This window comes from Podospora pseudoanserina, chromosome 6, assembly GCF_035222485.1.
Source record: "Podospora pseudoanserina strain CBS 124.78 chromosome 6, whole genome shotgun sequence".
In the NCBI taxonomy this organism is placed as follows: domain Eukaryota; kingdom Fungi; phylum Ascomycota; class Sordariomycetes; order Sordariales; family Podosporaceae; genus Podospora; species Podospora pseudoanserina.
This window is the reverse complement of record NC_085925.1, coordinates 1,137,059-1,164,621: the sequence shown is the minus strand read 5'-3', so window position 1 is coordinate 1,164,621 and position 27,563 is coordinate 1,137,059. Positions and strand designations below refer to the sequence as shown.

The 27,563-nt window shown below is 54.0% G+C and overlaps 13 protein-coding genes across 13 annotated transcripts; 6 read left to right on the top strand and 7 right to left on the bottom strand.

Moving 5' to 3' along the window:
• Nucleotides 1-868: 868 nt before the first annotated feature.
• Nucleotides 869-2,584, bottom strand: QC764_605920 (uncharacterized protein; the record flags this gene model as incomplete). The annotated part of the gene is made up of 2 exons (XM_062949098.1): nucleotides 869-888; nucleotides 1,030-2,584. 2 exons carry the CDS (start codon nucleotides 2,582-2,584, stop codon nucleotides 869-871), a joined length of 1,575 nt encoding a protein of 524 aa, XP_062797331.1.
• A 2,666-nt stretch (nucleotides 2,585-5,250) lies between these two features.
• Nucleotides 5,251-5,985, bottom strand: YUH1_2 (ubiquitinyl hydrolase 1; the record flags this gene model as incomplete). Its single annotated transcript, XM_062949097.1, has 1 exon — nucleotides 5,251-5,985. One exon carries the CDS (start codon nucleotides 5,983-5,985, stop codon nucleotides 5,251-5,253), a length of 735 nt encoding a protein of 244 aa, XP_062797330.1.
• A 327-nt stretch (nucleotides 5,986-6,312) lies between these two features.
• On the top strand, nucleotides 6,313-8,868 carry QC764_0091070 (uncharacterized protein; the record flags this gene model as incomplete). The annotated part of the gene is given in 3 exon segments (XM_062940921.1): nucleotides 6,313-6,385; nucleotides 6,401-8,180; nucleotides 8,626-8,868. 2 exon segments carry the CDS (start codon nucleotides 8,112-8,114, stop codon nucleotides 8,866-8,868), a joined length of 312 nt encoding a protein of 103 aa, XP_062797329.1. The 5' UTR covers nucleotides 6,313-6,385; nucleotides 6,401-8,111.
• On the bottom strand, nucleotides 6,444-8,891 carry SUV3 (RNA helicase; the record flags this gene model as incomplete). The annotated part of the gene is made up of 1 exon (XM_062940920.1): nucleotides 6,444-8,891. One exon carries the CDS (start codon nucleotides 8,889-8,891, stop codon nucleotides 6,444-6,446), a length of 2,448 nt encoding a protein of 815 aa, XP_062797328.1.
• A 495-nt stretch (nucleotides 8,892-9,386) lies between these two features.
• On the top strand, nucleotides 9,387-10,547 carry QC764_605890 (uncharacterized protein; the record flags this gene model as incomplete). The annotated part of the gene is made up of 3 exons (XM_062949096.1): nucleotides 9,387-9,421; nucleotides 9,482-9,746; nucleotides 9,837-10,547. 3 exons carry the CDS (start codon nucleotides 9,387-9,389, stop codon nucleotides 10,242-10,244), a joined length of 708 nt encoding a protein of 235 aa, XP_062797327.1. The 3' UTR covers nucleotides 10,245-10,547.
• Nucleotides 10,548-10,574: 27 nt separating this feature from the next.
• On the bottom strand, nucleotides 10,575-10,877 carry QC764_605885 (uncharacterized protein; the record flags this gene model as incomplete). The annotated part of the gene is made up of 1 exon (XM_062949095.1): nucleotides 10,575-10,877. The coding sequence occupies one exon, from the start codon at nucleotides 10,875-10,877 to the stop codon at nucleotides 10,575-10,577; it is 303 nt and encodes a 100-aa protein (XP_062797326.1).
• A 388-nt stretch (nucleotides 10,878-11,265) lies between these two features.
• On the bottom strand, nucleotides 11,266-12,507 carry QC764_605880 (uncharacterized protein; the record flags this gene model as incomplete). The annotated part of the gene is made up of 1 exon (XM_062949094.1): nucleotides 11,266-12,507. The coding sequence occupies one exon, from the start codon at nucleotides 12,505-12,507 to the stop codon at nucleotides 11,266-11,268; it is 1,242 nt and encodes a 413-aa protein (XP_062797325.1).
• Nucleotides 12,508-12,830: 323 nt separating this feature from the next.
• QC764_605870 (uncharacterized protein) lies at nucleotides 12,831-13,550 on the top strand (the record flags this gene model as incomplete). The annotated part of the gene is made up of 1 exon (XM_062949093.1): nucleotides 12,831-13,550. One exon carries the CDS (start codon nucleotides 12,831-12,833, stop codon nucleotides 13,548-13,550), a length of 720 nt encoding a protein of 239 aa, XP_062797324.1.
• Nucleotides 13,551-13,962: 412 nt separating this feature from the next.
• On the bottom strand, nucleotides 13,963-16,290 carry QC764_605860 (uncharacterized protein). Its single transcript, XM_062949092.1, has 4 exons — nucleotides 15,832-16,290; nucleotides 15,270-15,628; nucleotides 14,400-15,217; nucleotides 13,963-14,342 (listed from the first exon to the last, which is right to left on the bottom strand). The coding sequence occupies exons 2-4, from the start codon at nucleotides 15,570-15,572 to the stop codon at nucleotides 14,186-14,188; spliced, it is 1,278 nt and encodes a 425-aa protein (XP_062797323.1). The 5' UTR covers nucleotides 15,573-15,628; nucleotides 15,832-16,290; the 3' UTR covers nucleotides 13,963-14,185.
• On the top strand, nucleotides 15,785-18,238 carry QC764_605850 (uncharacterized protein). The gene is made up of 3 exons (XM_062949091.1): nucleotides 15,785-16,469; nucleotides 16,560-17,018; nucleotides 17,081-18,238. The coding sequence occupies exons 1-3, from the start codon at nucleotides 16,422-16,424 to the stop codon at nucleotides 17,921-17,923; spliced, it is 1,350 nt and encodes a 449-aa protein (XP_062797322.1). The 5' UTR covers nucleotides 15,785-16,421; the 3' UTR covers nucleotides 17,924-18,238.
• Nucleotides 18,239-18,620: 382 nt separating this feature from the next.
• Nucleotides 18,621-19,719, top strand: QC764_602040 (uncharacterized protein). Its single transcript, XM_062948718.1, has 2 exons — nucleotides 18,621-19,119; nucleotides 19,196-19,719. The coding sequence occupies exons 1-2, from the start codon at nucleotides 18,942-18,944 to the stop codon at nucleotides 19,669-19,671; spliced, it is 654 nt and encodes a 217-aa protein (XP_062797321.1). The 5' UTR covers nucleotides 18,621-18,941; the 3' UTR covers nucleotides 19,672-19,719.
• A 1,106-nt stretch (nucleotides 19,720-20,825) lies between these two features.
• On the top strand, nucleotides 20,826-23,413 carry QC764_0090980 (uncharacterized protein; the record flags this gene model as incomplete). The annotated part of the gene is made up of 3 exons (XM_062940919.1): nucleotides 20,826-21,600; nucleotides 22,258-22,729; nucleotides 22,846-23,413. The coding sequence occupies 3 exons, from the start codon at nucleotides 20,826-20,828 to the stop codon at nucleotides 23,411-23,413; spliced, it is 1,815 nt and encodes a 604-aa protein (XP_062797320.1).
• Nucleotides 23,414-24,104: 691 nt separating this feature from the next.
• ALG5 (dolichyl-phosphate beta-glucosyltransferase) lies at nucleotides 24,105-26,637 on the bottom strand. The gene is made up of 2 exons (XM_062949090.1): nucleotides 25,643-26,637; nucleotides 24,105-25,574 (listed from the first exon to the last, which is right to left on the bottom strand). The coding sequence occupies exons 1-2, from the start codon at nucleotides 25,787-25,789 to the stop codon at nucleotides 24,366-24,368; spliced, it is 1,356 nt and encodes a 451-aa protein (XP_062797319.1). The 5' UTR covers nucleotides 25,790-26,637; the 3' UTR covers nucleotides 24,105-24,365.
• Between the last annotated feature and the right edge of the window lie 926 nt (nucleotides 26,638-27,563).

Here is a 27,563-nt window from a genome sequence, read left to right as displayed (position 1 = left end):
CTCCATAACCCCCACCCCAACCTTCTCCCTCAACTCCATGTAATAACTCCCCACCGACGCCCTCCTCCCCCTCGGCGTCCCCTCCTCATCATCAGCATCACTCCCCTCCTTTTCTCCATAAATCCCCTCCAATTTCCCCCTTCTCCTTCCCCTGCCCCTCACCCTTCCAACAACCACCCCCCTCCCCCTCACCATCTCCTCCTCTTCCTCCTCCTCCTCCCTCCTCTCCTCACCAAACCCCTCTCCCTCATCACCACTACTCCCATACTCAACCCCCGTATCAATCACATACCTCCTCCTCCTCCTCCTCCTCCTCCCCCCGCCCCTAGGCCCAAAACTATCCCCAATCCCATCATAACTCCCCTTTACCTTCGCCTCCGGAAAAACCTCCCACAACCCCGGCAACATCAACCCCCCACCCCCATACCCCTCCTCCTTCCAGAGCAGCTCTTCCTCCCCCTCCCCGCTCGGCTTTTTCCCCCCGCACCCGAGAACGCTATCGACCTCATCCGAAGAAATGTGATCATCCATATTAAACCCACCATCATCCTCCCCCTCAGCAAGCTTGACCGCCTCGGGCGCCAGACTGTCATCATCCACAGACGCAGACGTGACCGTCGTTCGTGACTGCGGACGTCCAGGACTGGAGGAGGATCTAACCGTGATGGTGTGCGTGGTCGGTGTCCCGGACGAGGCCGAGTAACCTCTCAAACTCCTCGTGCGAATCGGGACGTGATGTTCAGGGATCTCAAACGGTACAGCGGTTGCCGGTCGGGCGGGGGGGTTCAAGGGCGGCGGTGGCGGTGTGCTTCCCATCATGGAGAGGGGATGACGAAACCCCAGGTTTGTCAATGAGGAAGCGGTAGGTTTAGGGGTTGTAGAAGCTGTCTTGTGGGCTAGAAGAGAGAACACGCAAAGTTAGCACATGGTCGCTGAGCAAAAAAATGGGTGAGTGTCGAAATAAGGAAAAAAAGAAGAAAAAAAATGAGAAAAAGAAGAAAGAAAGAGAAGAAAAAAAAAATCACTAACAAGAACAAAATTCCACCCAATCATCCACAGCGTCAACATCAACCTCAGACACGGACAGTGGCTGAAAGGGTTGAGTAGCAGTGTGAAGACGACGTGGGTAAGCCAGCGGTGTTGTTGTTGTTGTTGTTGTTGTTGTTGTTCCCTGAAGAAACGTGCTGCCATCCCAGCTCTGAACACCAGACGAAGAAATAGACGAGTGCAACGTGTGTAAACTGTGACGGTGGCGGGGGGAAAACGATGCGCTGGCTGAACTACTCATTGACGCACGCTGGTGTTGGTGCTGGGGTCGGGTGGTAGCTGACCGGAGAGAAAACGTCCTTTCTGGAGAAGAGCTGTCACGCCGAGCAAGGTGGCCCGGTATCGACACCTTCCTCCTCGCGAGCATCACCGAATCCCGCGGTATCCTCGCCGTCCGCGGGGTCTCCCCGCTTGTCCTCGGAGCACCCATCACAATCGGCGGCTTCAGAATGTCCAGGTCGATGGTGTTGATCTCTGAGCCGTGCACCTTGCTCAAGGAGACGGCGCTGGTGTTCTGGAAGGAAGCTGGAGGCATGTAGGTGTTGACTGATACCCGTCGCTTCAGGTGTCCGCCGCCCGTGGTTTTCATGTCAGCGTACAGGGCGGTCTCGGCGGGCTTGTGTCGGGGCGTCTGGCCCGGCAGTGTTTGGGGCAGAGAGCGCTGAGACGGGGCGATGGAAGCAGGTGGGGGAGCCATCGGCCTTTTTGGTGGTTGTTGACCATTCTGTGCCTCCCGAATCGTGTGCCTCGAGCTTCTTGGGTTGAGAGCAGGGGCTGACCTTCTCGGCCGGGGTGCGCTCGGATGGCTGTTGTAGAAGGCCTTGACATGCTCTGACTCCAGATCAAACCCATTTTCTCCCATGTTCCTTTCGGCAACGTCCTCTCCATAGTCCTTGGCACCGGCAGCCTTGACTCTGGCTCGAAAGTCGGGAGGCTTGAGCTCGGAATGGGCGTCGAGGATATCTCTGAACCTGCCACTTTCGCTACGCATTGAGCTGGAGCGTGAATGGCTGACAGTACCTCGCAAGGTACTCTTGGTTTCGTACTCGGAACCCTTCGATCCTGGCCGCGAGCCGCCACTGATAGTAGAGCCAACGCTTCGAAGCATCTTGAAAGAGATGGGAGGACCTTTCTTGGCAGCCTTCCTCAACCTGGTCCCGGAGCTCACATGTTGCAACGTTGGCTGCCCATTGGGAGCCGTGTTTGGTCGGTCAGTAGTCGGGTCTCGATAACGAGGAACCCCAGGGGCAGGCGCAGCTCCGTTGTGATTATCCGGCACCGTCGACGAAAGCTGTGCATGACGAGAGTCTGGTCGTCCCCCAGACAGCGTATCGAAAACATTGGGACCATTGCCTGCTACTGGGTATGCTCCTACACGTGTAAGCTCACTTGGATCTCTACCCGCAGCAATATTGTTGACATGCTCACCTTGAATAGGGACAGTCCCAGCGGCTGTCGTGTCATAGGCGTGTGCTCTTAGAGAAGCAGCCTTGTGCTTGTCATGAGACTTTCTTGAGAGAAAGCTGAAGATGCCCATATTCGAAAAGAGGATAGCCCATTCGTCCCCAGGCTACCTTTGGTCAAAAACGTAATAATAATAGAAAAAGAAAAAAAGAAAGAAAGATGTAGAATGAAAAGGAGGGAAGCAGAATAGAATGGAAAAATCACAAGGAATCAGGTGGACAGCACTCAAAGGATCGCCTGGGAGCATGGGGTGGGGAAAGAAAGGGGAGGAACAGCTGAGCTCTACCTCGGGGACAAGGCTAGAGTCGTGGTAGGATATATTGAGATGGCAGACGGCGGGGGGGCTAGCAGATCACGACTACGCTCGGTAGCACAAGCACCTGGTTGGGATGTGAACCGAGAAAGCATTGTCTGGGGGTGCCAGCAGTACCACACGCCGCTTCCGTAGTGTGAGAGGAAGATAACACTCAGTCATCAAACACCCCCGTGTGTAGCCATGGGCTCTCACACATCGTGGGACCAGAGCAAAAAGTTTGCGCGCCGCGGGGATTCAAAAAGTCTCGCAGCCTATCATTGGAGGCGAGCAGTCTTCTAGCTGCACGGCACGGCATCTGCAGGGCAAGGCAGGACGGGGAGCGTTGTTTGAAGGAGGAGGGTAAGGAGGGGTTGTTTCTCTGCGTTTGCACGGGAAGAAAAAAAACAGCGCCAAAGCGGCTAAACTGTTCTAGCGGTCTCTGGGACGAGTCCGAACAGTGTTGTCGAGCAAGTCGAGGCAGCATTCAAAGACCGTGCGTTTGCTCCTGCGTGTCGACGGCGTGGTTGGGCCGTCTCGGCAGAGAGGTCTGATCCCCCGGAGTTGTGTCCCTTTGGGATGACAGTGACAGGTCTTGTTGGAGGTCAATCCTCGACATAGATACTTGAGAGACCAACGATGGCCTGTGGCTGAAGACGGACGGCAAATGAGACATTGGCAGGTACCACAGGTCCGTTTGTCCTGTGAAGATGGTGAAGATTGACGGGCTGAAAATTAGCATGAATCATGCATATCTTTGCCGTCACCAGTTTTTCTTCAGAAAAGAAAAAGAGTCTTTTGCTGAAGACTCGATTTCACTTCCTGTCTTTTAGCGTGGCCTGGTTTCAGGCCTCGACACATGGCTCTCGTTGCTTCTTTCGGCAAGCTAAACCTCGATCTCCGGAGTCTTCCCAAAGAGAGGATCGTGGGTTGCGTCTTTTGGGTCCGTCCGCCGCAAGGGTCCCTGGCTCCCTTCCGTGCCTCCCCAACCCCTGCTCGTCGATCTGCCAGGATGTTCCTCGCCTGCGTCGATTGTCGATGTGACGATCTCCCCCAAGACGCGCCAGGGGTTGGGAGGAGGGGGGAGATCGACATCTCTTAATGGAGATTTGATCTCGTTGTTGCTGCTTTGTTTCTCATGCTGTTTCTCGCCCGCATTTCAACGGCACTGCATGCCTCACTCTCTCTAACCGCCGAGCAGTGCGATATCTTTGCGAGGGTGAGAGTGACAGCGAGTCAAGGCTGTCTGTCGGGTGGCGGCGGGGAGAGAGCTGACATGGGCTGCATCTCGGCGCATTTTGTTGGTCGGCGATATGTATGTGTGCTGACGACGGGAATGTTATTTAGCTGGCTGCAGGTACGGATTCCTGCTGCTACACTGCCCTGCTTGTCTTGTTCCCTGTATGAAAAGGAAGACACACCGGTCTTCGTTTGCGTTTATTTGCGTACGGCAGTGTCCTCTCCCGCCAGCCGATGCACATCGCCTGGGGACGTCCGGGACAGCTGAGGATGTCGTCCTACAACAAAGTTCTCGAAGTTTTTCCCTCCTCAACCGTGTTCCTTCCGGCTGTCGTTGAAGCATTCTCGTCGACGCCCTCTCCCGTTCTGGATGCTTTAAATAACCCAACCCCCCCCCCCGCGCCCCGAGCTGCTTGTGCGGCGTTGCACAATACAATCGGAGTCGTCATCTCCCGAGCTGAGCGGTAGAGGTTCCTTTCTGGGAGTCAATATTGATGCCATGATCATGCTCGTCATCACGTCAAAGGTGAGCATTGCTTCTCGAAAGCGAGGCGTCGATATTCCACAGAAGCAAAGTATTTTTTGAGATGGGAGAATCGTCTCTTCACTGCCACCTAGCAGCTTCCCCAAACCTGTCAAAAGTGCCATGTTGTAACTACCATCTGAGCATCTCCCCACCAACCTCACCTGAGCCTCACCTACTTGCGTCGTGATAACCTCCAGCCATCATGCGTATCAACCATCATGACCACAACCCTCTCTCTCCCGCTTCCACATAGGTGAATACCAACCCACCACCCCCTCCCAAATAGCCCAATGGCAGGACGCCCAAGAATCAAAACACGTCCGACTCTCCCGCCAACCCTTACAGACAGTCCTCCACAACATCCGGAAGATCACAGGTGGTGGGAGGGGCGGTGGAGGAGGGGAGGTGTACATCTGCAATCGACCCGACGAGGAGCCAAATCTGGGCGTTGGAGCGGGACTTTGAAGTCATGGTTATATCGAAGAGAAAAGGGGAAAAAAGGTTATATTGTATCGTCACCAGTCACATTGACCTACAGCGATCAAAACCAACATAACTCTTACCCTGACACAAACGCCCTCCTGTTTTCTCCTCCTGCCTCTGACACAAAGTAGATAAAAATCACCACCACTAAAAACGCCCCGTAGCAATGCCCAACCCATCACCAACCCATCACCATCACCTAATCATACCCCCTCGCCAGCGCAACAGCACTAAACCTCAAATCCCCCCCCTCCCTCTCCAAAAACTTCCTCGCCCCCAATACCAACCCCTTCTCGCTCAACACATCCTCCTCCCCCTCCAACTCCCCCCTCCTGATCGGCCCCTTCCGTCTCCCATCCATCTCCCAAAGCCCCCCATCCCTCCCCTTGACAAAAGCAACATAATGCAAATCAACCTCATCCGTCGCCTCGGGAGCAGCCGTGTCCCCCCTCTCCGCCGCCGCCCTATGCGCCCTCGCCAAACTCTCCTCTGTCTCCAGCAACCTCGCCCGTCCGATCGTGTCCAGCGGCAACGCCGTCTTGACAATCCTGTCAAGGTCGCTGTCCGGGGTGATGAACTCGGCGGGAGAATTAGCAATGGCGTGGAGGAGGCCCATGAGCCCGCAGGCGTTGCGGATCGTCTGTCTGAACCAGATCACGGGGTAGTCCGGGGTGGGGACGTGGTCGGGGAGGAGGGAGTCCTCCGCCAGACGGTGGGATTCGTAGGTTGGGGTGATGGGGAAGACGAGGAGGAGGGCGTAGGCTGGGCGGGGGATGAAAGACAACAAATCGGGGTCGGTGAGGGAGTAGACGTCGTGGAGGGCGAGGGTGGGGGACATGCCCAGGTTGGTGAGGAGGGTTGTCATGAGCTCTGGATTGGCTTCGAGGGGGATGAAGGCGGGCGCTGTGGTGGTGGGGGGGTCGGGGTTGGACATTGTGGCGGTCTGGGGAGTTGTTGGCTTTGCCTGAGTGTTGATGTTTGGTGGTGGATAGTTCACAGAGAAAGAGAGCGGATATAGCTTGTGTGAAGAATGCGGAATAGGTCCGAGAGTTTGTGATTGCCGAGGGCAGCGCTGCGTTCGTCTGTTTGGTTGCCTGAAAGGGGGGCCCTTCAAGGTCGATCAGGTGGGGTAGCTGGGTTGGGGTAATGACTTCATAGCTAGCTTGGCGGCCCGCCCGGCCAAACAAGCAAGGGTTGTCCACACCTTATCAAGGCCAGAACATGTGTGCAAACTGATTGATTTCCAACTCATCAGACATGTTATCTATCGTACGCCGTACCATCTACACTGCTAATGTTACAAGTTACATCCATCCCATCCCATCCCATCCCATCCCATCCCATCCCATCCTATATGCAAACCCAAATCGTACAACCCATGCATTTCCACCCTCACCCCGACCCCTGATTCTTCTCAGCGTCCGGTCCTGGCTCCCGCTCCCCAGTCCCCCCCTCTTCGATAGCCTCCCCAATGATCGCCTCCGGATCCAGCTCCTCCACAATCTCGATGATCGGCTCCTCCGGCTCTTCCTCGTGATGCTCCTGCAAATGCTCCTGCTCCTCCTCCCCCAGCAACTGCTCCTCGGCCTTCTTATGTCTCTCGGCCGCCTCACGCATGGCCTGCCGACGCCTGGCCTGCGAGTACGTAACATACGTAAGCTTGTCAAGGAACTCGGTGATCCTGTCCTCCACAATCTCCTTGACCTTGAACGCCATCGACTGGCTTTGGAACACGCCCTCGTAGCGATAGCTCAGCCAGAGATACATGGTGATAATCTGGTGCAGCCGTTCGAGGCTCTGCAAGTAGGCTGAGTTGTTGAACATGGTCATCCTCGTTTCCTCGTCCATGTCCAGAATGCTCAGGTCGATGCAGTCGAAGTCTAACAGATGACCGCTCCCCATCTCGGCAACGCACTTGGCAAACGCCTGGAGCGCCTCTCTCTGGCCGTTGCTCTCTCTGTCACGGGATACCCGGAAGGAGACGGGGCAGTTGAGGAAGACGCAGCGGTCGGCGACGCTGAGGTTGTATGGCTGGATGGCATCGGCGATTTCGAGTGCCGTGTCAAAGTCGCAGAGGTGGAACCGTGGCGACAGTCTGGCCAGTTCCCGTAATCTGGTCAGGACAAACGACGTGGGTGTTCTTGGGGGAAAGTAGGTATGGAAGCGTTCGATGATGTTCGCCGGAGGGAACAGGCCGGCCGTCTCAATGGGCTTTGCCTCTTTTTGAAAAGCATTTTGGATGTCCTGCAGATCCCGAAAATCAAACGCCGTCACCCATCCAGTGTTGGATTCCACCTTTGCTTCCACCGCTTCCTCTCCACCGGCAGCACCCTCTTGCGCGGAAGCAATCTCGGCGGAAGCCGTCCTGTACCGACCAGCGCGGCCGCCGATCTGTTTGATTTCGGGAACGGTCAGACTTCGCACTTTGTTGCCGTCAAACTTGGAAGATGACTCAAAGATGACTCGTTTGATCTCCAGGTTCAACCCCATGCCGATGGCGTCGCTGGCGACCAGGTAGTCGTACTCGTTATTTGGATCGTTGAAGAGCGCCGCCTGTTGAGCTCTTGTTTCCGGAGGCAGACTGCCGTACACGATGGCGCATCTCTTTCCGGTTGCCTGCTCGATACCGGCCTTGAGCTTGTGCAGTGCGACACGGCTGAAGGCAACGACCGCATCGCCTTTTTCCAGATTCCTAAAGTCTCCACGAAGAGACTTGGACATGGTCTCGAGCGGGTTCAGGCGCTGGTACCGGTGAACGATGCACCTGTCGCCGATCCTGGCGCAGAGGTCCTGGATCAGCTCGACAACTCTGTCCTCTCCGCAGAGATGAAGCTCTTTAGCTTGCAGGCCCAAAACAGCCTGTGTCCAGGCCCATCCGCGGTCCTCGCTGGCGATCATTTGAATCTCGTCAACGACGGCCACATCTACCGGTTTGTTCAGGGGCGACATTTCGACCGTGCAGCTGTGGAACCACCTGTCGACGCCCTCGGGTATCCTGACCTCTTCACCCGTGACCAGAGCGCATGGCTTGCCCTTGGCTGCAAACCGTGACCAGATCTCATGGGCCAACAGCCGCAACGGCCCAGCGTATATCCCCGTCTTGGCGCCTTCCAGAGCCTTGAGGGCGTTGTAAGTCTTCCCAGAGTTTGTTGGGCCGACGTGAAGATGAACGGTGCGCTGCAGCATCCTAGTCGCCGGGTACCACTCGTAGGGAAACCGTAGGTCGGCGATCTCTCTGTGCAGCTCGTTGATGGCGTCTGGGAAACGCTCCTTCATCAAGAACGTCTGAAAACTGTGCACCAGCTCCGAGCTGAGCCCCCTGTTGTCGCCCTTGACAAAAGAATTCCGCAGATTCCAGAATAGGGGGTTGTCCGAACGACTAATCATGCCTTTCTCAGTGGCTTTCGCAAAACATGTGTCGAGCGCCTTCTTGAAGAGGCCGATCGAGCTGTCGAGCTGCACCTGGTTGTTGACGCCAAAGGCCCGCCAATCCTCCTGCCGGTCCCTATAATCGCCCATCTCTCGCATCACCTTGTTCACCCTGGCGTTGACGAGCACCTCAAACATCTGATAGCTACGCTTCTGGCTGAAGGTGGACTTGTTCTTACTGGGGCGGCCGCCGCGGGACGAGGATTCGCCATGGTCGAGGCTGTCTTTGAGCTGGTCGAGGCTGTCGTTGATTTCGTGGTGCAAATTTATAATGTTCCTCTCACGCTCCCTGGATTTGGACGACGAGTTGGCCGCTTTGCGCCACGGCGACGGCGCGGTGGAAAACGCTGCTGCGGACACTGGTGGTGTGCATTTCGGCCACTTGTAGGCATTCCTGAGCAGGGCGTTCATGTCGGGAGCGTGGGTTTCGACACCATCCTCCTGGGGTGCGTGCGCAGTCTCTCGCTGACTCCCCGTCTAAATCGGCCGCTCGTTTGTTCCCCGTAAACTCGGTCGTTCGTGGTTGTATAACAATCGTAGGGGGGTGTCAGTGGTGGCGGTTCACGTCCCAAAACAAAAAGTTGTTATCTTATCGGAGATTTTCAACTTCCTCTTCTGCCAAGACACGCCCCCATGGTGGCAGGGACCTGGGCTTGGCGTTTCCAACCGTTGGGTAAGGGTTTCCACCGTGCGGAACTGCCAACGCTTCGTCATTGTGCATTCCCCAGACACAACCCCCCGATTCGTAGACTTGTGATCATCAATCGCTCGCTCACATCATACACCCGCAGTAGCTTCGATTCTTCATCGGCGCGTCCATATAAATCCGGCAATCAATCAATCAACCCGCAAGCTTCTCACCAAGCCATCGCCACCACCGCTGGATAGACCACAACCACCATCAAAATGGCCTCCTCATCCACCTCCACCCCCCTCCTCTAGTACGTCTATCCCTCTCCCACCCTATCTCACCTTAATACTAACCTCTCTCTCCCCCTCAGCTCCTGCATATCCTACTCCTCCACCCTCCTAACCGAATCCTCCACCTCCTCCTCCCCCAACCTCCCCCAACTAGCAACCCTCATCCTCCCCAAGATCGACCACTCCACCCCCCAAAAGCTAACCTACACCCACGGAACCTACCACATCAACTACATCTCCGAGTCCCCCCTCCCCCTCACGTTCCTCGTGATATCCGACTCGTCCTCCGTATCCCGACGCATCTCGTTCAACTACCTCACCGCGATCCGAACTAAATTCCTCGCCGTACGTCCCACCTCCTTCCCCCTTCCCCTTTGATTATACACGCACTACAGTCCCCAAAGGACTGTATCATACTAACCCGTACCTCCCCAGGCCTACCCCCCTCAATCAACCGACCTCGCCACCCTCCCAAACTACGGCTGCGCCTCTCTGAACTCTGACCTAAAGAGGCTCATGATTGAGTACGGCACCAACAATGTGAGAGGAGAAGACAACGCCGAGCAGGACGACGCCATTCGTACCGCCCAGAGGGAGATCGAGGATGTGAGGGGCATCATGACGAGAAACATTGAGGGCCTGTTGGAGAGAGGGGAACGCATCGACCTGCTTGTCGACAAGACCGATCGCCTGGGCGGGTCAGCAAGGGAGTTTCGCGTGAGGAGCAGGGGGCTGAAGAGGAGAATGTGGTGGAAGAATGTGAAGCTGATGGGGCTGTTGGGGTTGGTTTTGGTGTTGATTATTGTGACGGTGGTGGTGAGTGTGAAGAATAATCTTCCTTAGGGTTATGCCATCACACTGTATTCCTGTACAAGCAATATTTTTTTTTCTCTGTTTTAAATCGTGTGGGCGGAAGAAGGGGTGATGGGAAGTTTTGGGTTTGGTTTTGGTTTTGGGATGGGTATAAGCAGGCGAACTCATGGGTTTCAAATTGTGTTGTCTGAGTTTGGGAATGTTTTGTTCTGTTATTTCCTTGCCCGTGGTATATTGGCTCTCTCTTTTATGATGTTTGTCCTCTTGCTTATGAGCTTGGGTTGTACTTGTATTGTACTGATATTATCTATACACGCGTCGTTCGTTGCCTTGCCTTGCCTCTATATCGCTTGAATAACCTCATAACCTCGATCCACTAGTTTTGCCGTTTGGCCTTGTCCCATCCTGGTATACATATCCATGCGCGACTGGGTTCAACTGTGGCCCTGACCCTAGGGCAAATGGCGGACGCCGGAGCTTATCGCTGAAGAAGACTGGGTGACAGTGTGCAGGATTGAAGGCTGGCTGTGGCGGTGGGCGTTGTTGTATTTGTGTGGGATTTGGTTGTGCATGTGGCCAGACAGCTTGACATGGCACAATGAACTCTTGTTGTGGATGTTGTTGGCTGCTGAGCGCTGGCGGTGGTGATAGTGTAGCTGCCATTGCTTGCGCTGTCTGATTTTGAACCTCGGCTCGTGAGGTGACCTTTGAGCTGATGAAAAAGGGCTGGCCTGTCGTTTGAAATTATGAGATTTGATAGAGATCTGGTGTGGAATGTTGAGAACTTTGTCGTGATGATGAACCGATATGTTTGATGATGATGATGATGATGAATAGCTGAAGTGAGGTCGCTTCAATGACGTCCGTCCCGTCGCACGTGAAGTGCCGAGATGCGGGCTTGGGCCCCGCTCTGACCAAACATACCGAGCGACCGATTGATCAACGGATAAGCCCGGCCGGCCCATCGGTCTGACCACCACCACACGCCGAAAAATACCCTATAGGTATAAGTCAACACTCACTTCCTTCCACCCCCCTATTGTTTCGCACTTTAATCCGTCGTCGTCGTCTTCTTCTTCTTCTTCTTCTCCTCCCCCTGCTTCGCCTTCCCCTTCTTGATAGTCTCCACCAAGCTCTCAATCTCCTCCACCTTCTCCCTCTCCTCCTTTTCCTTCTTCTCCCTCGCCCTTCTCAGTGCAGAAGCCTTCTCCGTCTTCTCAATCAACTTATCACTTTCCTCCCATAACTTCTTGGCCACTTCTTCGTCTTCAATGTCTCTCCTCGCAAAGTCAACCTCCATACACTCCTTGATAAACTTGCCCCCCGGTCCCCTCAACAACCCCCCATCCATAGCCGCAAACAAAATGCTCTGCGCAGCCATATTCGGGCTCTTCAATAGCAACCACGCAACAAAGTAGAAAACTACGTAGAGAAACAAGCCCAAAAGTGACCCCCTAGTCAACCACCTCCTCATCCCCACCGTCCTCGCAAACCCCGGATCAACAATCACAACCCTCGCATTCATCGGCAGCTGATCCGGCCTCTTGTACGCATCCAGATGCTTCTGATACGTTTTTGCAAAAACCATCAACGCAAGCTTGCTCCTCGCATACGCCAGCTTCGGTGACCAAAATCTCCTCTTGTCTGTCACATCCCCCGGCTCCAGCTTCGGCGCCCCAATGTAGCTGCTGCAGGTAGGGATGATGATCCTCACGTCCCTGTCAAACGGCTGGGCCTTGATCGCGGGACTCAAAATCCCTAGCAGGTGGACGTTGGCGAGGTAATTGACCATCCACTCCGTCTCGATCCCCTCTTCCGTCTCGCTTCTCTTATGCCCGGGGGTGGTGAGCGTTGCGGCGCAGAGGACAACCATGTCTAGCCTTCTCGGGGGCGCGTTGTCGATCCATTTTGTCGCAAACTGGCGGATGCTGTGGAGGGAGGCGAGGTCGACTTGCTCGGCGTAGATCATTTGGTTGTTTGTACGGGTGCGGAGGTCGTCGATGTAATCGACTAGAAAGGGGTCGTTCGGGGGTTGTCGGGTTAGGAGGCAGAGCTGGGCGCCTCGGGAGGCGAGCTGGAAGGCTGTTTTGGCGCCGATTCCGGAGGTGCCGCCCGTCATGATTACCACGCGGCCGTGGAGCTTGCGCTCGGAGGGGTTGGGACGGCCGGAGGTGTACCATTTTGTGAGGGCGAGGGAGCCGAGAGCGGTGGTGTATTTGAGGGCGACGAGGGGGTCGGGGAACCAGGGGGGGAGGCCGTCGAAGTAGAGGGAGGCGAGGAAGGGGAGGGGCATTTTGGTGGATTGTGTGTGGTTATGGGGGCATTATTTTTTTTTTTTCGAAAAAAAGGAGTGTCGAGTTGTCGCGAAGGAGGCGGGTTTGGTCGCGAATAGGGGATTTTGAATGACGAAAAATAATAAATTTGGACACGAATGTTCTCCAGCCTAGCTGACGTAGGTTGCTCTCTCACCCCTGATTCGAATGTGGGGCGGGCTTTTTTTTAAGTTGGTTGAACAGGGATCGGGAGCCAAGCTTTCTTTGCCTAGCACCTCAATTCTTCGTCCTCACTTTCACCTTCATCTTCATAGACACCTTCACCCCTCACAAACCACAAAAAATGCCACCACCACCAGGACCCACTCCCACCCTTCCCATCGACCCATTCGACAACCCAGAAGATGAACTCCCCCTCCAGCAAAAACGCCCCTTCGGCTCCGGCCTCTACCGCAACCCGGTAACCTTTGTCCCGGCATCCTCCTCTCTGAAGACAGTCTCCACCGACGAGCCAGCACGGGATACGTCAAAGTCAGTATCCGACCTCTATCTCGCTCTCGTCCTCCCACCAGAACCAAAACCACCCATAGGACATGAAAACTCCCTAGATAACAACCACTCAGATCCCCCATCAACAAAACCCTCCCCAACACCCCCCCTCTGCCCAAGTTGCAACCTCCCCATCCTCCCCAACCACGAACTCTCCCTCCCCCACCAACTCTCCCTCCCTCACTCCCACCCCCCCTCCTCCCTCGACCGCTCCCGCATGGGGTTGCAGTATCTATCCTCCCAAGGTTGGGATCCAGATTCCAGAAGGGGTTTGGGGTCTGATCAGCAGGGTATCGCACACCCCCTCAAGCCAAAGCCAAAAGACGACAGGCTTGGGTTAGGGGTTGAACTTCCAAAGGGAACAAAAAATATACCACGGCCTAAAGAGAAATTACTAGACGCCAAAAAAGCCAGAAAGCAATACGAGCAAGAAAAGAAGAAAAAGGGCAGGATAATGAAGGAGCTGTTTGCCGAGGATAAGTGGGAAAAGTACCTAGGCAAAGAGGCATCTTGACGGGGGGAGGGGGGAAGCAAAGTTTGAAATCGAGGACGGCCACCCCAACGAGGAGATATATTCCACGCTAGATCAACATGGCCACTGATGATGATTGGATTCCAGCATCATGGCGATTACAAGGGCACGGCGAGAATGTGAGTTTTACGACAGCGTTCATCAAAAGACACGATAGGCTAATTTCATCTTCCTCTCAAACGATCAATATTTCAACACACAAATTTGGAAACCCGGCAGCAAAATGTCTGTTTCTCAAGTCCCCCCCAAAAATGCGTGTTATAGTATATCAACAATGTCACTTACAAAAACGCACATGGTTTGAGAGAGTCACACAAATCACCATTCATCTCATCAAACCACTTGATAGCAAAACGCTGATAATATTCCCCTAAAATCAACCTGTCCGGTATGGAAAAAAGAACCAGAGCCCCCAACGTGACCCGCCCTAAAACGCCAGCCCAGAGTAATCTCTAATTTTACAACGCAAAGCATCCGGATATCTTTGACAGTCCCCAATCTGTCCGCCAAAAGGGAAGATGCAAATGTGGTGTCGATGGCCTGAATGAAATGTACCTTTTTTTATCCTTGATGCTGCAAAAAATCTCCACATCGAGTCGTAAATATCCCTCTCTCCTTTATTGCGCGGCGGCAGTTTCGGTCTTGGTGTCGACCTTCTTGGCCGGGGGAGCAGCCGCCTCGTCGTTCTCGCGGGTGCGCTTGCCGTTGGCCTCGGCAGGCTTGACGACGACCTCGCCCTTTTCGTTCGTGGCCTGAATGGTAGGCATCTCGCCGCTGTGAAACAATGAGTTAGCAATGGACTGATGTCAAAGACAAGATGACGGAACATACTCATTAACGGCGGGCTTTTTCTCTTCCCTCTTCCCATCCTGTCCCTTATTATTATCCCTGTTGCCACCACGGCCACCGCGACCTCCCCTGCCACGCCCGCCACGCCCGCCACGCCCACCACGACCACCCTTGAAACCATTCTTTTTATCCTCATTGTTGTCGCCATTGCGGTTGTCACGGCCACCGTGGCCACCACGAGCGCCACCGCGACCGCCACGGGTCGAGGTCTTTTCCTTACCCTCCCAGAAGGTGGACTTGCGGGAGTTTGATGCTTGGATCTTGCCCTCCTTGATCTCTTTCGCCTTCATCTCACAATACTCGCCCTTTTTCATGATCAATAGCTCATGGCCTTTCCACGTTGCGGCAGGCTCCTTGTTGACGAAGGCGTCGGCAGTCTCCTCCGAATCAAATTCAACGAACACGGACCCCTTGAAGAGGTTCTCGTTGGTGCGGCGGAGCTTAAGGTGCTGAACCTTGCCAAACTGGGAAAAGAATTGCTCAATCTCAAACTGGCTGGAACCGTGCTCGTCGCCAAAGCCCTTGACGTAGACGCTTCTGGCTTGGCGTTCCTGTGGCGAGAGCGTGGAGAGAACATAGGGAACCTTGCGTTTGATGACTTCCTCGCCTTCTTCGCCGGAGACCTCGAGAAGGGTGCTGTCGCGAAGAGCAGCCACGACGGCACTGTAGGGCTGGAAGCGCTGCATGCGCTTGAAGTTGCAAATGTGCTTGAGGGAAACGGGCTTGTTCTCGGGACCACCGGTCTGTTCCCACATGTGCTTGTCGCCGGGAAGGTTGCTGTCATTGAACCAAAACTCAACCTGCGCAATTGTCAGCAGTTGCCTCAACGCAATCAGTTGCAATTGAGCTTACCTGAGCGCGAATCTGGACGGGGTCGTCGGTGACTTCCTGAGTAGAAGGATCGTACTTTCTGTTGTTTTTGTAGTTGGTGTCGATCTTGGCCGTGGTCTTGAGCATTGGAAGCGGCTTGGTGGCACCAGTCTGCTCCTTGGTCCTCTCCTCGGCCTTCTCCTCCGACTTCTCAGTGGCAGCCTCAGTTGGGGCAGCATCGGCCATCTCGACCTCGGCCACAGGGGCAGCGGTGGTCTGCTCAACGGCGGGGGTTTCGGTGGCGGCAGCGGCCACCTCGGGCTGGTTGACAGCAGCGTCGCTCATGGTTGCGATGTGATGTGAAGGTGATGGATTGAGAGTACCGTGGGAATTGAGAATTGCTGGGAAGCGGGTTAGAAATAGAAGGGAAGAATTTGACAGAGTTCGGGTTGGCGGGTTGGAAAAGTGTAACGGAGGGAGAAAAGAACTAGCTGGGGAGGAGGGCAGCTTTTAATGGGATGGGTATGGATGGTGGGGTAGCAAGCAAGCAGTGCGCCAAAGTGAAAAGCCCCCCAAGGCGCGGCGAGGAGTCAGATGGACTTACGGACAAGTGACTCGAAGGCTATTGAAGCGAGCGAACAATAGGAAGCTAGGGCTGGAGCGACGAGTACTATTGTTGTGAGAGTCTCTCTGGTCGCTGTTGTCCTTGTCGCAAAGTTTTGGCAATGGGTGTTTTTTGGTCAATCAGCGCGGTCTCCAAGTCAACACTGAAACTGCTGTCGCGCAGGCGCAAACCCCACATCGAGCTGCTTCAATTGGATTTTTTTTTCGTGCAGCTTGTCACCGCCCGCCGCTTGGGGTCTGGGCACCCGCATCTTCCCCACATTTGCCTGCCGGATAAGCACAGACTAGTCCGATCTTGTGCTAGCTCCCGTCTGGAAAACACTCGCTCCTCACTGGTCCAAACTCCAGGTACCTTTCGTTCAGTTGCTGGCCGGCATCTCACGTGAGCTGCTGCCGGGGACCGGCCCCGATTGGAAACTTTTTCGGGCGATAGCGATAGGGCGCATCAGCTCGCAACGACGCTATACCGAGTCCCTTGGGTATCTCCAGCTGCCTCCCACAGCTCACCCTGCGCTTCCAAGAGTCGGGCCTGGTCCATTGAACAAGGGGAGCCCCCAAGAAGTCATCAAGATGAGGTGCGAGCGTAGGATATTACGCTTTCATTCTTTGAAGCGTGGCGTAAGTCTGGGGACCTTGCTCTCTCTCTCTCTCTCTACCCCTCTCTGTCCATGATCTCCATGACATCCAGGCCTCTAATTCACAGTGTAGCGCGTAAGACAAACATGGAACAAATACAATCTGTTCAACCTCTTCCGGATGAGGGATAGGAAGGGTAACTTTGGCACCTTCTTTCAGCAAAAATGGCACGCCAAAGCTGCCACGCGTGCCTATCACGGCGAGCATATCAAAGAGAAGCAGTGGGAGCGCATGTTTAGCAGGAGGCTGCTCTCGGCCGTCAACATGGACCCAGCATACATGGCCAAATACGACGGTAGCGAGCAGGCAGCTGGTCGTGGTTCTGGACGTGACGTCAAGCCAGGGAGGTCTGAAAAGAATGTCGCCCGCAACACTGGAAATGCCGAGGGCATGACACCCTATATGCAGATGACCTTTGCTCCCCAAGAGCGTCGTCTCGATATTTCCGTTTTCCGAGCTCTGTTTGCCAGCAGTGCGAGGCAGGCCCGCCAGTTCGTTATTCACGGTGCCGTCAAGGTGAACGGGAAGAAGGTATGCCTATCCGTAATGACCAGTTCAAATTCAGCCTCTTAACACGTGTCTTTGTGTGACAGATGCAACATCCCGGATATCTCCTAAACCCAGGTGATCTCTTTCAGGTCGACCCGGAAAAAGTAATGATTGCCACCGGCCGCAAGAAGACCTCCAAGTCCGAGTCGTCCAGCACACCAAAGACACCCACAGCCGAAGAGGATGCCGAGCCCGCCGAAGAAACCGTCAAAGCCGCTGAGCAGTCCGCCGAAGAGCTCAGCCCCGAACAACTCAAAGCTCAACATCTCGACGGGCTGAAACAACTGCACCAGCATGCCAGGAAGATCATCGAGGAGAACAAGGATAAGCTCTCAGGCGGCCACAAGAAGGAGATCCGTGAGCTCTCCAAGAAGATCAAGGAGGCCATGAACAGAGCCCGCAAAGTAGGCACCGATGTTCAGGAGACCGGCGACGACATGGAGAACCTGGCTTCCCTCATGTCCGAACTGGAACTCACCCCCGCCGAGCGCGCAGAGCTTCGGCAACAGCAACAAGCGGAAGCCCCTGCCGCCGAGGCACCCACCAACCCCTCCACCCCCGACTACCCACAGCTCAGGACAAGAACGCCAGTACCAACAGGTCAAACCAAATTCGACATGGTCGAGTCCCAGATTCTCAAGCGTCTACTCGAGGAGGAGAAGATCAACCCATGGGACCCCTCCAAGCCATATGCCACCCCGTGGAGGCCCCGCCCCTACATGTCCGCATTTGCGTTCATCCCCCGGTATCTTGAGGTCAACCCCAAGATCTGCGCCGCCGTCTACCTCCGTCATCCGGTTGCTCGCCCGGGCAAGACTGAGATTCCCACGCCATTCAACATGCACACCTCGCAGTTGGCTTTCAACTGGTACTTGAGGAGACGTTGAGCTAGTGGTAGAGGGGCAGGGCGGATGTGTGTAATATATGTAGAAGGGATGATATTACAGGATAGGGAAAGACAAATTAGGGGGTTATGCACATGTTTGCTTGGGGTGGGTAAAAGGACTGGAACCAAAAGGACATGATGTGTATAGAGATGCATTTGGTTGGCTCAAGGGCGGAGTCAACAGGGGCGGAGGAGAGTACAGTTGTATGTGATGTATTCTAAATGTACAATAAAAACAACAATCCGATACCAAAACTCATGAAGCCGTGCCCGCACATGGCTCAAACGTGCCTCCCCCCTCACAGGCAGTGATATCGAGTCCCCGGCGGCTATAACCTACCCCTTGAACAGAGGTCGCAGCATCTGGTAAAAGTAGCCGTTGGCGTACCTGCGTGTAATGTGAGTCCTCGAGTTGATTGGCAAACACCTCTGCGAGATCAGCGTGTCCACGGGTGGTTGGTTTTCAAACCGATGTTCTGTCACCACCACCGTCCCCCACATAAGCCTCTTTCCCTACCCCAACTATCACATACGGCCATACCTAGCTGAAAATACGGGATCCCGTCCGCTCTCCCCTAGTCAAGCAGTTAAGGGCAATGTTATCTTCTGGGATGGCTTTTGCCCCACTCTTTTGCTGAGTCAGCACCCGAACGTTTTGGCTTCCGCAAGAGGCTCAACACCACCTTTTTCAGCAATCGCAACGGACGGCACCGTCTTGTTGGCTTCACCCCTCTCGCTCTCACGCCGTGGCCTCCCATGATGGCCGGCATTTTCTGCGCCCGGACAGGGCGGTATTTTTGGCTCTTATCTTCCCCGCTCCCACCTGCCGTTGTTCGCGCCCTAATACCTGGCTAACCTGCTCATCGTCCGTCCTGCGCTTCGTCCTGCGCTCCTCATCGTCCTGCGCTCCTCATCGTCGTGCGCTTCTTCGACCCCGCACTCTCGCTGCTTTTGCCTACCCACGATGGTTGATCTGGACGCTAGACGTCGTCGCGCTCAACAGGGCCCCCAAGCTACCGATGTCGTTCCCTCCTACCCGCGCAGGCTTGGTCCTAGGATTGAAGATGATCAATAATGCGTGGCCGAGTCTGCATTGGAATGTGTGGGATTATTACATGAAGGCTGGGGGGAGTTATTTTGGGGCGAAGGTGGGGGATAAATTAGTTGCCTGGGCGCACAGTCTGGGCTTCAAACCAGGTAAGCCTCTTCTGACGACATCCCAGTTGCGCACTCATCACATGGCATGCATGCGTCTAACACATTGAAACCAAAGAGGACTACCCCCCAACAATAAGGGCTCTCATGCTATCCCGGCGTGGGCCCTTGTTTCGTGCCAACGAGCTGGAGGACAAGATCCGCGCTTACAACATCAAGCTTGTCCTGGACGAGTGCGCAACCCACGACGACCTCGACAAGTCGATGGAGCAGTATCTGACGCCAATCAAGGAACTATCGCTCATGGACCACGAAGATGCAAATAGCCAGGCTATTAGGGCCATTGGGTTTGTTAGAGAGTGCTTGGTCGTGCCGTCGTCCAAGGAGGTGACGAGGTTCCATAAGAGGACGGACAAGAAGTTTGATGAGCTTCTCAGGGAGTTGATTCACTCGGCCAACTCGAGGGGTGAAGGGGTGAATAGAGATGGCCTCCAGCGCGCGTTAAACTATGAAGCGGAGAAGCTTGAAAAAAGAGGGCTTGATGACTGGTTTTGGCAGACGCGCGAGTATTTGGAGACTTTGATGGAGCATTGATTGATGTGGGTAGCCAGAAGATGTACGTCCAATTGTTGACCCGAAAGGTGCAAAACGATGTGTAGAATAGGTAGCTATCGCGCTACTCTAGTAACAATCCCAAAGCACGAGTTTCCCTTCCTCCTTCACACTGTGCTCCGCAGCCAGTAAACTCCTCAAGGGCAGGGCATGGCATCGTAAGAGCCCTGTTGCCGCTTATTATCCTTGATACGAAGCGCTGGTAGAGCAGGTGGCTTGCCCGCAATCCACTTTCTTCGTGGTGGTAGTCGTTGTGGTTTTGCCATCGGTGGTAGTGACAACCTTGGTCGTGGTAGAGGTGGTGCACCTAAATGTTATGTCAACTCTAGGCCACTTTTCTATGGTCGACTCAGCTAGCTCACATCTTGAAAGACTAGATTTGTGGCAGGAGCTTTGTTCAAAGGTCAGTACCGTAGGCACGCATGTCTAGTTGCTTAAAGCTTCTTGATATGATGACAAAGTAGAAGATGTTGATAGGTACCAAGGTATCCTGAGCTGGTCACTAACCCTGGGCTTCTGGGATTGAATGCAGATTACGGCGTGGTTGGTGTTTGCTGTAGCGTTTGCGATGATGAAGAAAAGGAGAAAACATATTTGCGGCATAGGGGAAGTTACCCCAGGCTTTATAGACAGTGTCCAACACCTTAAACCCAACCACCTCCCACTTGTCGTCACCAGGGACTTTCCTCAAGCAGGCAGGCTCTCGTGCTGACCAAACATTGAATCAAGCCGCAGGAAAAGTGCATTTTTCTTACTTTGGCCGATCTTATTGGTCATAGATACGGCGACCGGCTGCAGGGAATAGTACATTTGCAGCGAGAGATCACCGAGAGAAGTCCCCGTAGACTGGATAGGCTTGGTGATAATTGTGGCGTTTGCCCAAACCCAATTGAAGAGCCGTATAATAACATGGTGTTGAGCCACCTATATAAGGTAGGCTTCCAGCCAGCATGGGCCACCTAATGAGGCTTTTGTCCCACCATCCAATATTGATGCATAAATCGAAAGTGCGGGAGCAGTTTCACTTGTTGTTGGTCCCACCACGACAAACACAAAAACACAACACCAAATACCTCAACGTGCCGGAGAGACATGACTGCACAACCATCAGAGCTTTCAAGTTAATTTCTAGTACCATGGCGAACGATCATGATGGAACTCACACGGTGGTCGAGAAAACACAGCCAACCATTACATCCTACCATGACCTGACCATCGTGGAGTCACAGGACGCCGAAACTGGACTCGCCAAGTCTTGCATGTTCCTGCATATCACCCAAGATGAAGAGGTCTACTTCGGCAAAACTACACGCAACAAGAGAGAATTATCTTTTGACGAGATCGGCCAACTCCTTACCCGCATCCCGGATGAGGAGATCTTCCCCGCAATCCCAAAAGACATCGAGTTGACCCTTGCACCTGATCACATCAACGAAGCGAACTCCTTCCTCAAACGACCTGGTATACAGCACTATGACGACTTCGTCGGTACAGACTTTGTCTGGAAGGAACTCCTTCATGAGACCCTTATCATGGAGAAGATCTCCAAGGTACCGCATCCGTATATCATCCGCTACCTTGGTTGTCGTACTTGCCGTGGCCGTATCACATCCTTCTTTGTGGAACGACTGGACCAGACGCTTGATCAGTACGTCAATGCCCCCGATGGGTTTGAGCCTCTTGACAATGAGAGGTTTCTTGCTGGTGTCCAGTCAGCGATCGACTACCTTCACTCTTTGGGACTGGCACACAATGACTTGAATCCGCAAAACATCATGGTTCGGGACGGGATGCCGGTGCTGATTGACTTTGGGGGATGCGCTCCGTTTGGAGAAGTGGTGCAATCATGTGGAACGCCTGGTTGGTGCGAGGAGTTCTTTCGTCACTCCAAAAAGGAGCATGATGAGTATGGTTTGAGGAAATTGGAGGAGTGGTTAAGGGAGAAGCAGGAGGGGAATAAATGGGGAAAAGTCGAATGAGGCTTCTGGAGGTGAATGATGCTGTATCCCAGAGCTAGAGCGGCCTTGACTACATCCCACAATCGGTCAGATTTGGTTGGCGGGTCTGCGGGCCGATGTCCAGGGTTGCTGTTGGTGTCACTAGTATAGGGCTGACATGTGCGCTGTATAATGTGTGCACAGTCAGCCATAGTTCCGCTGTTGTGTCTCGTTTGGGCATCTCCAGCGACGATCGTGCATCGCTGAGAGACCCACACCCTCCGGCTTTCCGAATCATATCAACGGTTCTGATTTGCATTGGATGTCACCCTTCAAGACTGCGACTTTGGCCAGACGATAAGAATTATGACATGAACCGAACGAGACACTTGAATCCTTTCTCCTCTCTCAGATCTCTCAGAGCTTCACGTTTTACTCAACCATTGACATAAAAATGGATCTCTTACTAGATAAAACCCCCCCATGAGCTGGACCCTAGCCATCCAGATCATCTTCGCAACCCTCACATCCATCATCCTCCACCGCCGCCTCCTCCACCCCCTCTCCCCCATCCCCGGCCCACCCCTCGCCTCCATCTCCCGCCTCTGACACATCCGCCACATCCTCAAAGGCGACCAAAACACCCAACTCATCTCCCTCCACAAAAAACACGGCCACTTCGTCCGCCTCGCCCACAAAGAAGTCTCCGTCTCCCACCCCGACGCCATCAAAAAGATCCTCGGAAACTCTCACCTCAGAAAAGGTTCCTGGTACCGCATGACCGCCATCCCAGACTACCGCTTCCAAAGCCCCATGGCCACTACCGACCCAAAGAAGAAGATGGGAAAAAGCAAGGCTTTTGCCTCGGGGTACGCCCTCACTAACGTGTTACGGTCAGAACCCCAGATCGACAACGTCATCTCCTTGCTTCTCAGCCACCTCGACCGTTTTGCCCAAACAGGGGAACAGGTTAATCTAGACAAGTATTTCACATTCACGTCGTTTGATGTAACAGAGGAGATCCTCTTCTCCAGTCAATTCGGCTTCTTGAAAACAGGGACTGATATTGGGAACGCAATTGCGAATGGGTACTGGTTGTCAATGTACGCTTCTGCCATGGCATTTTATTATTATTTTCATGTTGCGCCGCTGGGGAACCCGGTGGTTACCTGGTTGAATATTCTGCCTTATGGGCATTTATTTGAGACGACGATTAAAGCGATGAAGACGAGTTGCGGGATGAAAGAGATGATGAGTCGAGGTTTGATAGTGTGGGGTGCTGGTTTAGGGCGATGGAGAAGGATCCTGAGAGAATCAAGTGGCGGGATGTGCAGGCTGTGACGGTGAGTACGGTTGGGGCGGCGAGTGAGACGGTTAGTTGCGCTTTGCAGAGTTTTGTGTATTATATGATACGGACACCGGGGGTTTGGGGGAGGGCTAGAGGGGAGGTGTTGGAGTTGCAAGGGAGAGAAGGGGGAGGGGAGGGGAGGGTGGTGAGTTGGGGACAGGCGAAGAGGTTGGTTTATCTGCAGGCTTGTATTAAGGAAGGACTGAGGATGTTTGCGCCTGTGCCGATGAACTTGCCTAGGGTGGTGGGACCGGAGGGGTTGGAGATTGGGGGGAGAAGGTTTGGAATGGGGACGATCTTGTCTGTGAATTCTTGGGTGATGCATTTCTCTGAGGAGATATGGGGCAAGGATGCGGGGGAGTTCAAACAGATCTTTTGCTTCTTGCATATCGATATACACTCAAAGTACACATCGGACAACTTTTTGGGGAGCATTTAGAAGTGGAGATAAACACTTTACTAGGGTTATTCGACACCCTTATCAGGCCAGATCACACGCAGTATCTCCTGCTCTTTCCTTGCTTCTTAACTGGGCTGGCATGTCCGCGGAAAGACCAGCAGCAGAGAATAGAGACCCTTATTCTGGGGATCTATTCTTATACACAGTTCAACAACGCGTTGCATGCACTCAACTTTCTTCGGAACACTTGGGAATCTAGAACGAGGGGGGCGAGACCACCCCTTTGGGGCTTTGAGGGTTTTGTACCAGCATAGCTGTGATCTACACCGTTAGTTTACCCTAGCAATCCACTTTTATCCTGCTCCCTTATTACCTATCATCACCCAACCATTCCAAGTGTCCAATCAACCTATCACCAACCCATCGTCACCCAACCACTCCAGGTGTCTAACGTGCCAACCGACCATGCTGCGGGATTTCTGTGGGCTTACCTCAAAATGATTGGTGCCTTGGCTTAGCCCGTATCTTGTGCACGGCATGGGTGTGTCCGCATTGTCCGCCAACTAACGGTGGAAACGGGCTCAAAGCTGTGCCGTTCCATATCCGTTTGCCGGCATAGCGTCTTCCATATCTTGAGGTAAACAATATACTCTTTTTGGAGCTTCCCATCCTCACAGTTATCCTACATGACCGTCAGATCAGTACTCAGGTCGGTGACGACTGGGGAATTCCTGATGTTGTATGTTTTTGATCTTTTGCCAGATAGTTTTTAGTTCTTTTGCTATTTATCATCCCTTATGTATAGATAAAGCCCAGCGCGTGATCCTAGATACCTAAACCACACCCCTCAAGTCTCAACCCGAGACATATTCTCACTTCAAACTCGCATATCAGTCACACTTTACACCTCCAAAGTCCAAAGCCCTGAAAGACAACACGGATTCCCATATATTACAACATATACACCAGCCGTAAAACCCCCCTACCAAAACTACGTCAACCTCCTCCTATAAACCCCCAGCATCCAACTCGCCCTCAGCACCGCCAACCCAACCGCCATCCTAACACTGTCCTTCACAAGACTCATCTTGCTCCCGCCCACCTCCTCCCACCCAACCGGCACCTCCGCCACCTTGATCCCATAACTGGTCCCAATCACGCTCCCATCACTCGCCAGGACCGGCGTCGCCGGCGCGCTCTCCGCCAGCATCAACATCTCAATATCAAAAATCCAGCCCTCAGCGTGCATATACGGCACAATATGCGGCAGCGCCGCCCTCGAGAACAGCTTAAACCCGCACTGCGTATCCCGTATCCTCGACGTCGCCGGCGGGGTGAGGATCATGAGCACAAAGTGGAACGACCTCATCAAAAAGTTCCGAATGGCCGACCTCTTGACGACAGCTTCGCTCCCGACAAGATGAGCCCTGCTGCCAATGGCAACGCCCCGGTTGGATCCATCAACAACATCCTCACAACCTTCAATGAGGCGGCCCAGGTCGCTGAACCTAGACGCCCCGTCCGCGTCGGCAAAGACGGCGTATTTCCCCCTCACGTGCCTCAACCCATGCGTCACACTCCCCCCCTTCCCTCTATTCTTCTCCAGACTCACCACCCTGAGCACATCATGCAACCCACGCCGTCTTCCAAACTCCAACACCACCTCCACCGTCCTGTCCTCGCTCCCATCATCAACAACAATAATCTCATACCCCCTCGGCAGCCGCTCCCTCGGCGGTGACTGCCCCCTCCCCCCACCAAGTGCATTCTCACACTTGAAAACCAACCTGTGCGGCGTCGACGGTCTCGATCCCGGCGTCCCTGCTCCGGGCTTAGGTCTCTCCAACGTAGGCAACAACCTCCCGGACCCTCCTTCCTGACCGCGCCCGAAATTCGCGTCGAGATACTCGACCATTTCTTCGAGAGCGACTTCTATCCTGTCTTGTTCGTTGTAGGCAGGAACGACAACGCTCACTTCGACCTCTGCGGGCTCGATGCTGGCTTGGTCGGGGACGTCGAACCCGTCCGGGACGGTGGGGTATTGCTCTTTGAGGCAGCCTTCGGCGTGCCAGCGGTCGTACCAGCAGGGGAGGGGTCTTGGGGGGGAGATGGCGCCTGAGGGCAGGGTGGTGAGGTAGGTTTTTTCCGAGGGGTAGGGGGGGCGGGGTTTAGGGGCTAGGAGGTGGAGGAGGAGGTAGATCTACGGGGGGAAGGGGGTGGTTAGCTGGGCAAGTAAGGAGGGTGCTGTAAGGGCAGGAGATGGCTTACAGAGATTATGCCAAAGAGGGCTAGGGGAAAGACGAATAGAAAGAACAACCGGATTGGCTGTTCGCGCGCGGTGGTGAAGAGGAGGGATATGAGCTGGGTGGCTGCTGCGACGAGGCGCTCGGTGGTGTTGCTGTTATCGGCTGCCATTTTGGTGGTGAATTGCACCGAGCCGGGGGCGCCGAACACGAAAGGCAAGAAAAAGCGGTCGCGCTGTCACCGCGCGCTGGAAACGATCTTGCAAAAATCAGGACTAGGAAATCATGGGGGTATCATCTGCTCCGCTCGGCGAAAGTTGTTTTGCAACTCGACGACCTTCAAAAGGCCATCTGGAGGTTTGGCAACAAGAAGGGTGCAAGGCTGTAAGCGAGAGCTGCGAGATGATGACACCTGGGAACTGAATGCGAGACCCAGTGGGGCGCGAGGGGAGCAAGGCTGGCGAATCATGTTGGCGGAGTTCCTGTCGATCTTCGGGGAGGGGCCCACAATGGAGATCCACTTGCTTCCAATAGGACGGGGGGTTTTTAGTTCGAGAAGTTCAAGAAAGGAATGCCATCGCTTCCTTGTCTTGGGATTTCTGGGACAACGGGAGGCATGTGATTTCGACAGTGTGAGAGACGATTTTGTTGCTTTGTTTAACGGTGGTTGAAGACGGTTATCTTGTTGTAAGTTTGTAGGTACCCCTCATGCGAGCACTCCTAGGTACGAGCTGAGGAGAATAGCATGATTATGCCTGGTGATACGATACTTCACTGGCTCGGAAAAGTTCAGATGTTCTTTAACAAAGGCTGAGAATTACTCACTCGCAGTCCCAGTCGTCTTGTTGCAGATTTGGGAAGCGCGGTGTAACTATTTTCTCTCTTTTCCAGGTAACACCGCATGCGCTATCAGCTTTTCTTCTCCCGCCATCAGCCCATCCCATCCACTTGCCTCAACACAACGGTAGACGATTTCCGGTACCGCCTCCGGCTGGGGGATCTATAATACGACCATGGTCCCATCCCACCACCACTCACACTGGAGGCGGTACACCGCAGCTCCTATCAATTCATCCCGGTGAGGCTGGCCCGTCGGTGTACTTGGGACGAGAAATGGCCAGCTAAGGGTCCCCCTCTCTCCTCTGCGATCACCCGCTGAGGCTTGAGCCCCAGTGCCACCCTCCCTTTTTCCTAGAAAACTGATCAGATGGAGGGGGCTTGGGAAAGTTGGGCATGGTATGATGTCGGGCCACATGTGAGCTGTGTGGTTCGGGAACTTTCATGCCAACCTGACTTCCTTCGTGAATGATATCTTTGAGCAAGAGAGACGAGTGAGACATTTTTTCCGTTCATGTATGTCTAGCAAGGCAGACCTTATCTATCAACGTGCAGATCCTGGTGTTGTGAGCTTGATTGACTGACCCCCACGCCACAACACCACCACCCAAATAGGCAAGGTTTACTGACAACACACCTAGCATGGGTAGCTAGTTTTTATTTCTTCTCTTTCCCGACCAGCTGGAATCACTAGTTTTCTGACACCATCCGGGACTTTGACATGACGTCCGTCTGCAACCTCGACATCAAGCGGTGAAGTTGATTCGATGCGGTATGGTATGGCCTCGTCGAGCCCAACCACCCACCCACCCCCCTCCCGTTCCCCAACATTCTCACCGGTTTTTGCACAACGGGACGGATAGTCTGGTTTCGGATTTCCTTGATTTGTTGTTTGATCGAGCAGAAGAAGTTGTCTGTCTGTTCGGGCCCGGAGCTTTTCTCCGGAGTTGGGACAGCCAAGCTATCTACGGGGTATTATTTGCTGTCTTTCCCCTCCCCACCAGTTGCCTCCCGATGGGCAAATCGCTGCATTAGCCTTCTCTTGTGCTGTCCATTCTGGAGGTGTATCGCTGCATGATAGGTAGTTGGAGACATATTGGGGTTGGTTG

Bases quoted from the DNA above. Each gene is read 5' to 3' on its own strand.
- QC764_605860 (XM_062949092.1), bottom strand. From the start codon at position 15,572: ATGAGCGACGCTGCTGTCAACCAGCCCGAGGTGGCCGCTGCCGCCACC. The intron at 15,218-15,269 runs GTAAGCTCAATT...ACAATTGCGCAG, and splicing joins CCGTCCAGATTCGCGCTCAG to GTTGAGTTTTGGTTCAATGA. The intron at 14,343-14,399 runs GTATGTTCCGTC...ATTGTTTCACAG, and splicing joins AAAAAGCCCGCCGTTAATGA to CGGCGAGATGCCTACCATTC.
- QC764_602040 (XM_062948718.1), top strand. From the start codon at position 18,942: ATGTCGTTCCCTCCTACCCGCGCAGGCTTGGTCCTAGGATTGAAGATG. The intron at 19,120-19,195 runs GTAAGCCTCTTC...TTGAAACCAAAG, and splicing joins CAGTCTGGGCTTCAAACCAG to AGGACTACCCCCCAACAATA.
- ALG5 (XM_062949090.1), bottom strand. From the start codon at position 25,789: ATGGCAGCCGATAACAGCAACACCACCGAGCGCCTCGTCGCAGCAGCC. The intron at 25,575-25,642 runs GTAAGCCATCTC...TTCCCCCCGTAG, and splicing joins CCCTCTTTGGCATAATCTCT to ATCTACCTCCTCCTCCACCT.
- QC764_605850 (XM_062949091.1), top strand. From the start codon at position 16,422: ATGAGGTGCGAGCGTAGGATATTACGCTTTCATTCTTTGAAGCGTGGC. The intron at 16,470-16,559 runs GTAAGTCTGGGG...TTCACAGTGTAG, and splicing joins TTCATTCTTTGAAGCGTGGC to CGCGTAAGACAAACATGGAA. The intron at 17,019-17,080 runs GTATGCCTATCC...TTTGTGTGACAG, and splicing joins TCAAGGTGAACGGGAAGAAG to ATGCAACATCCCGGATATCT.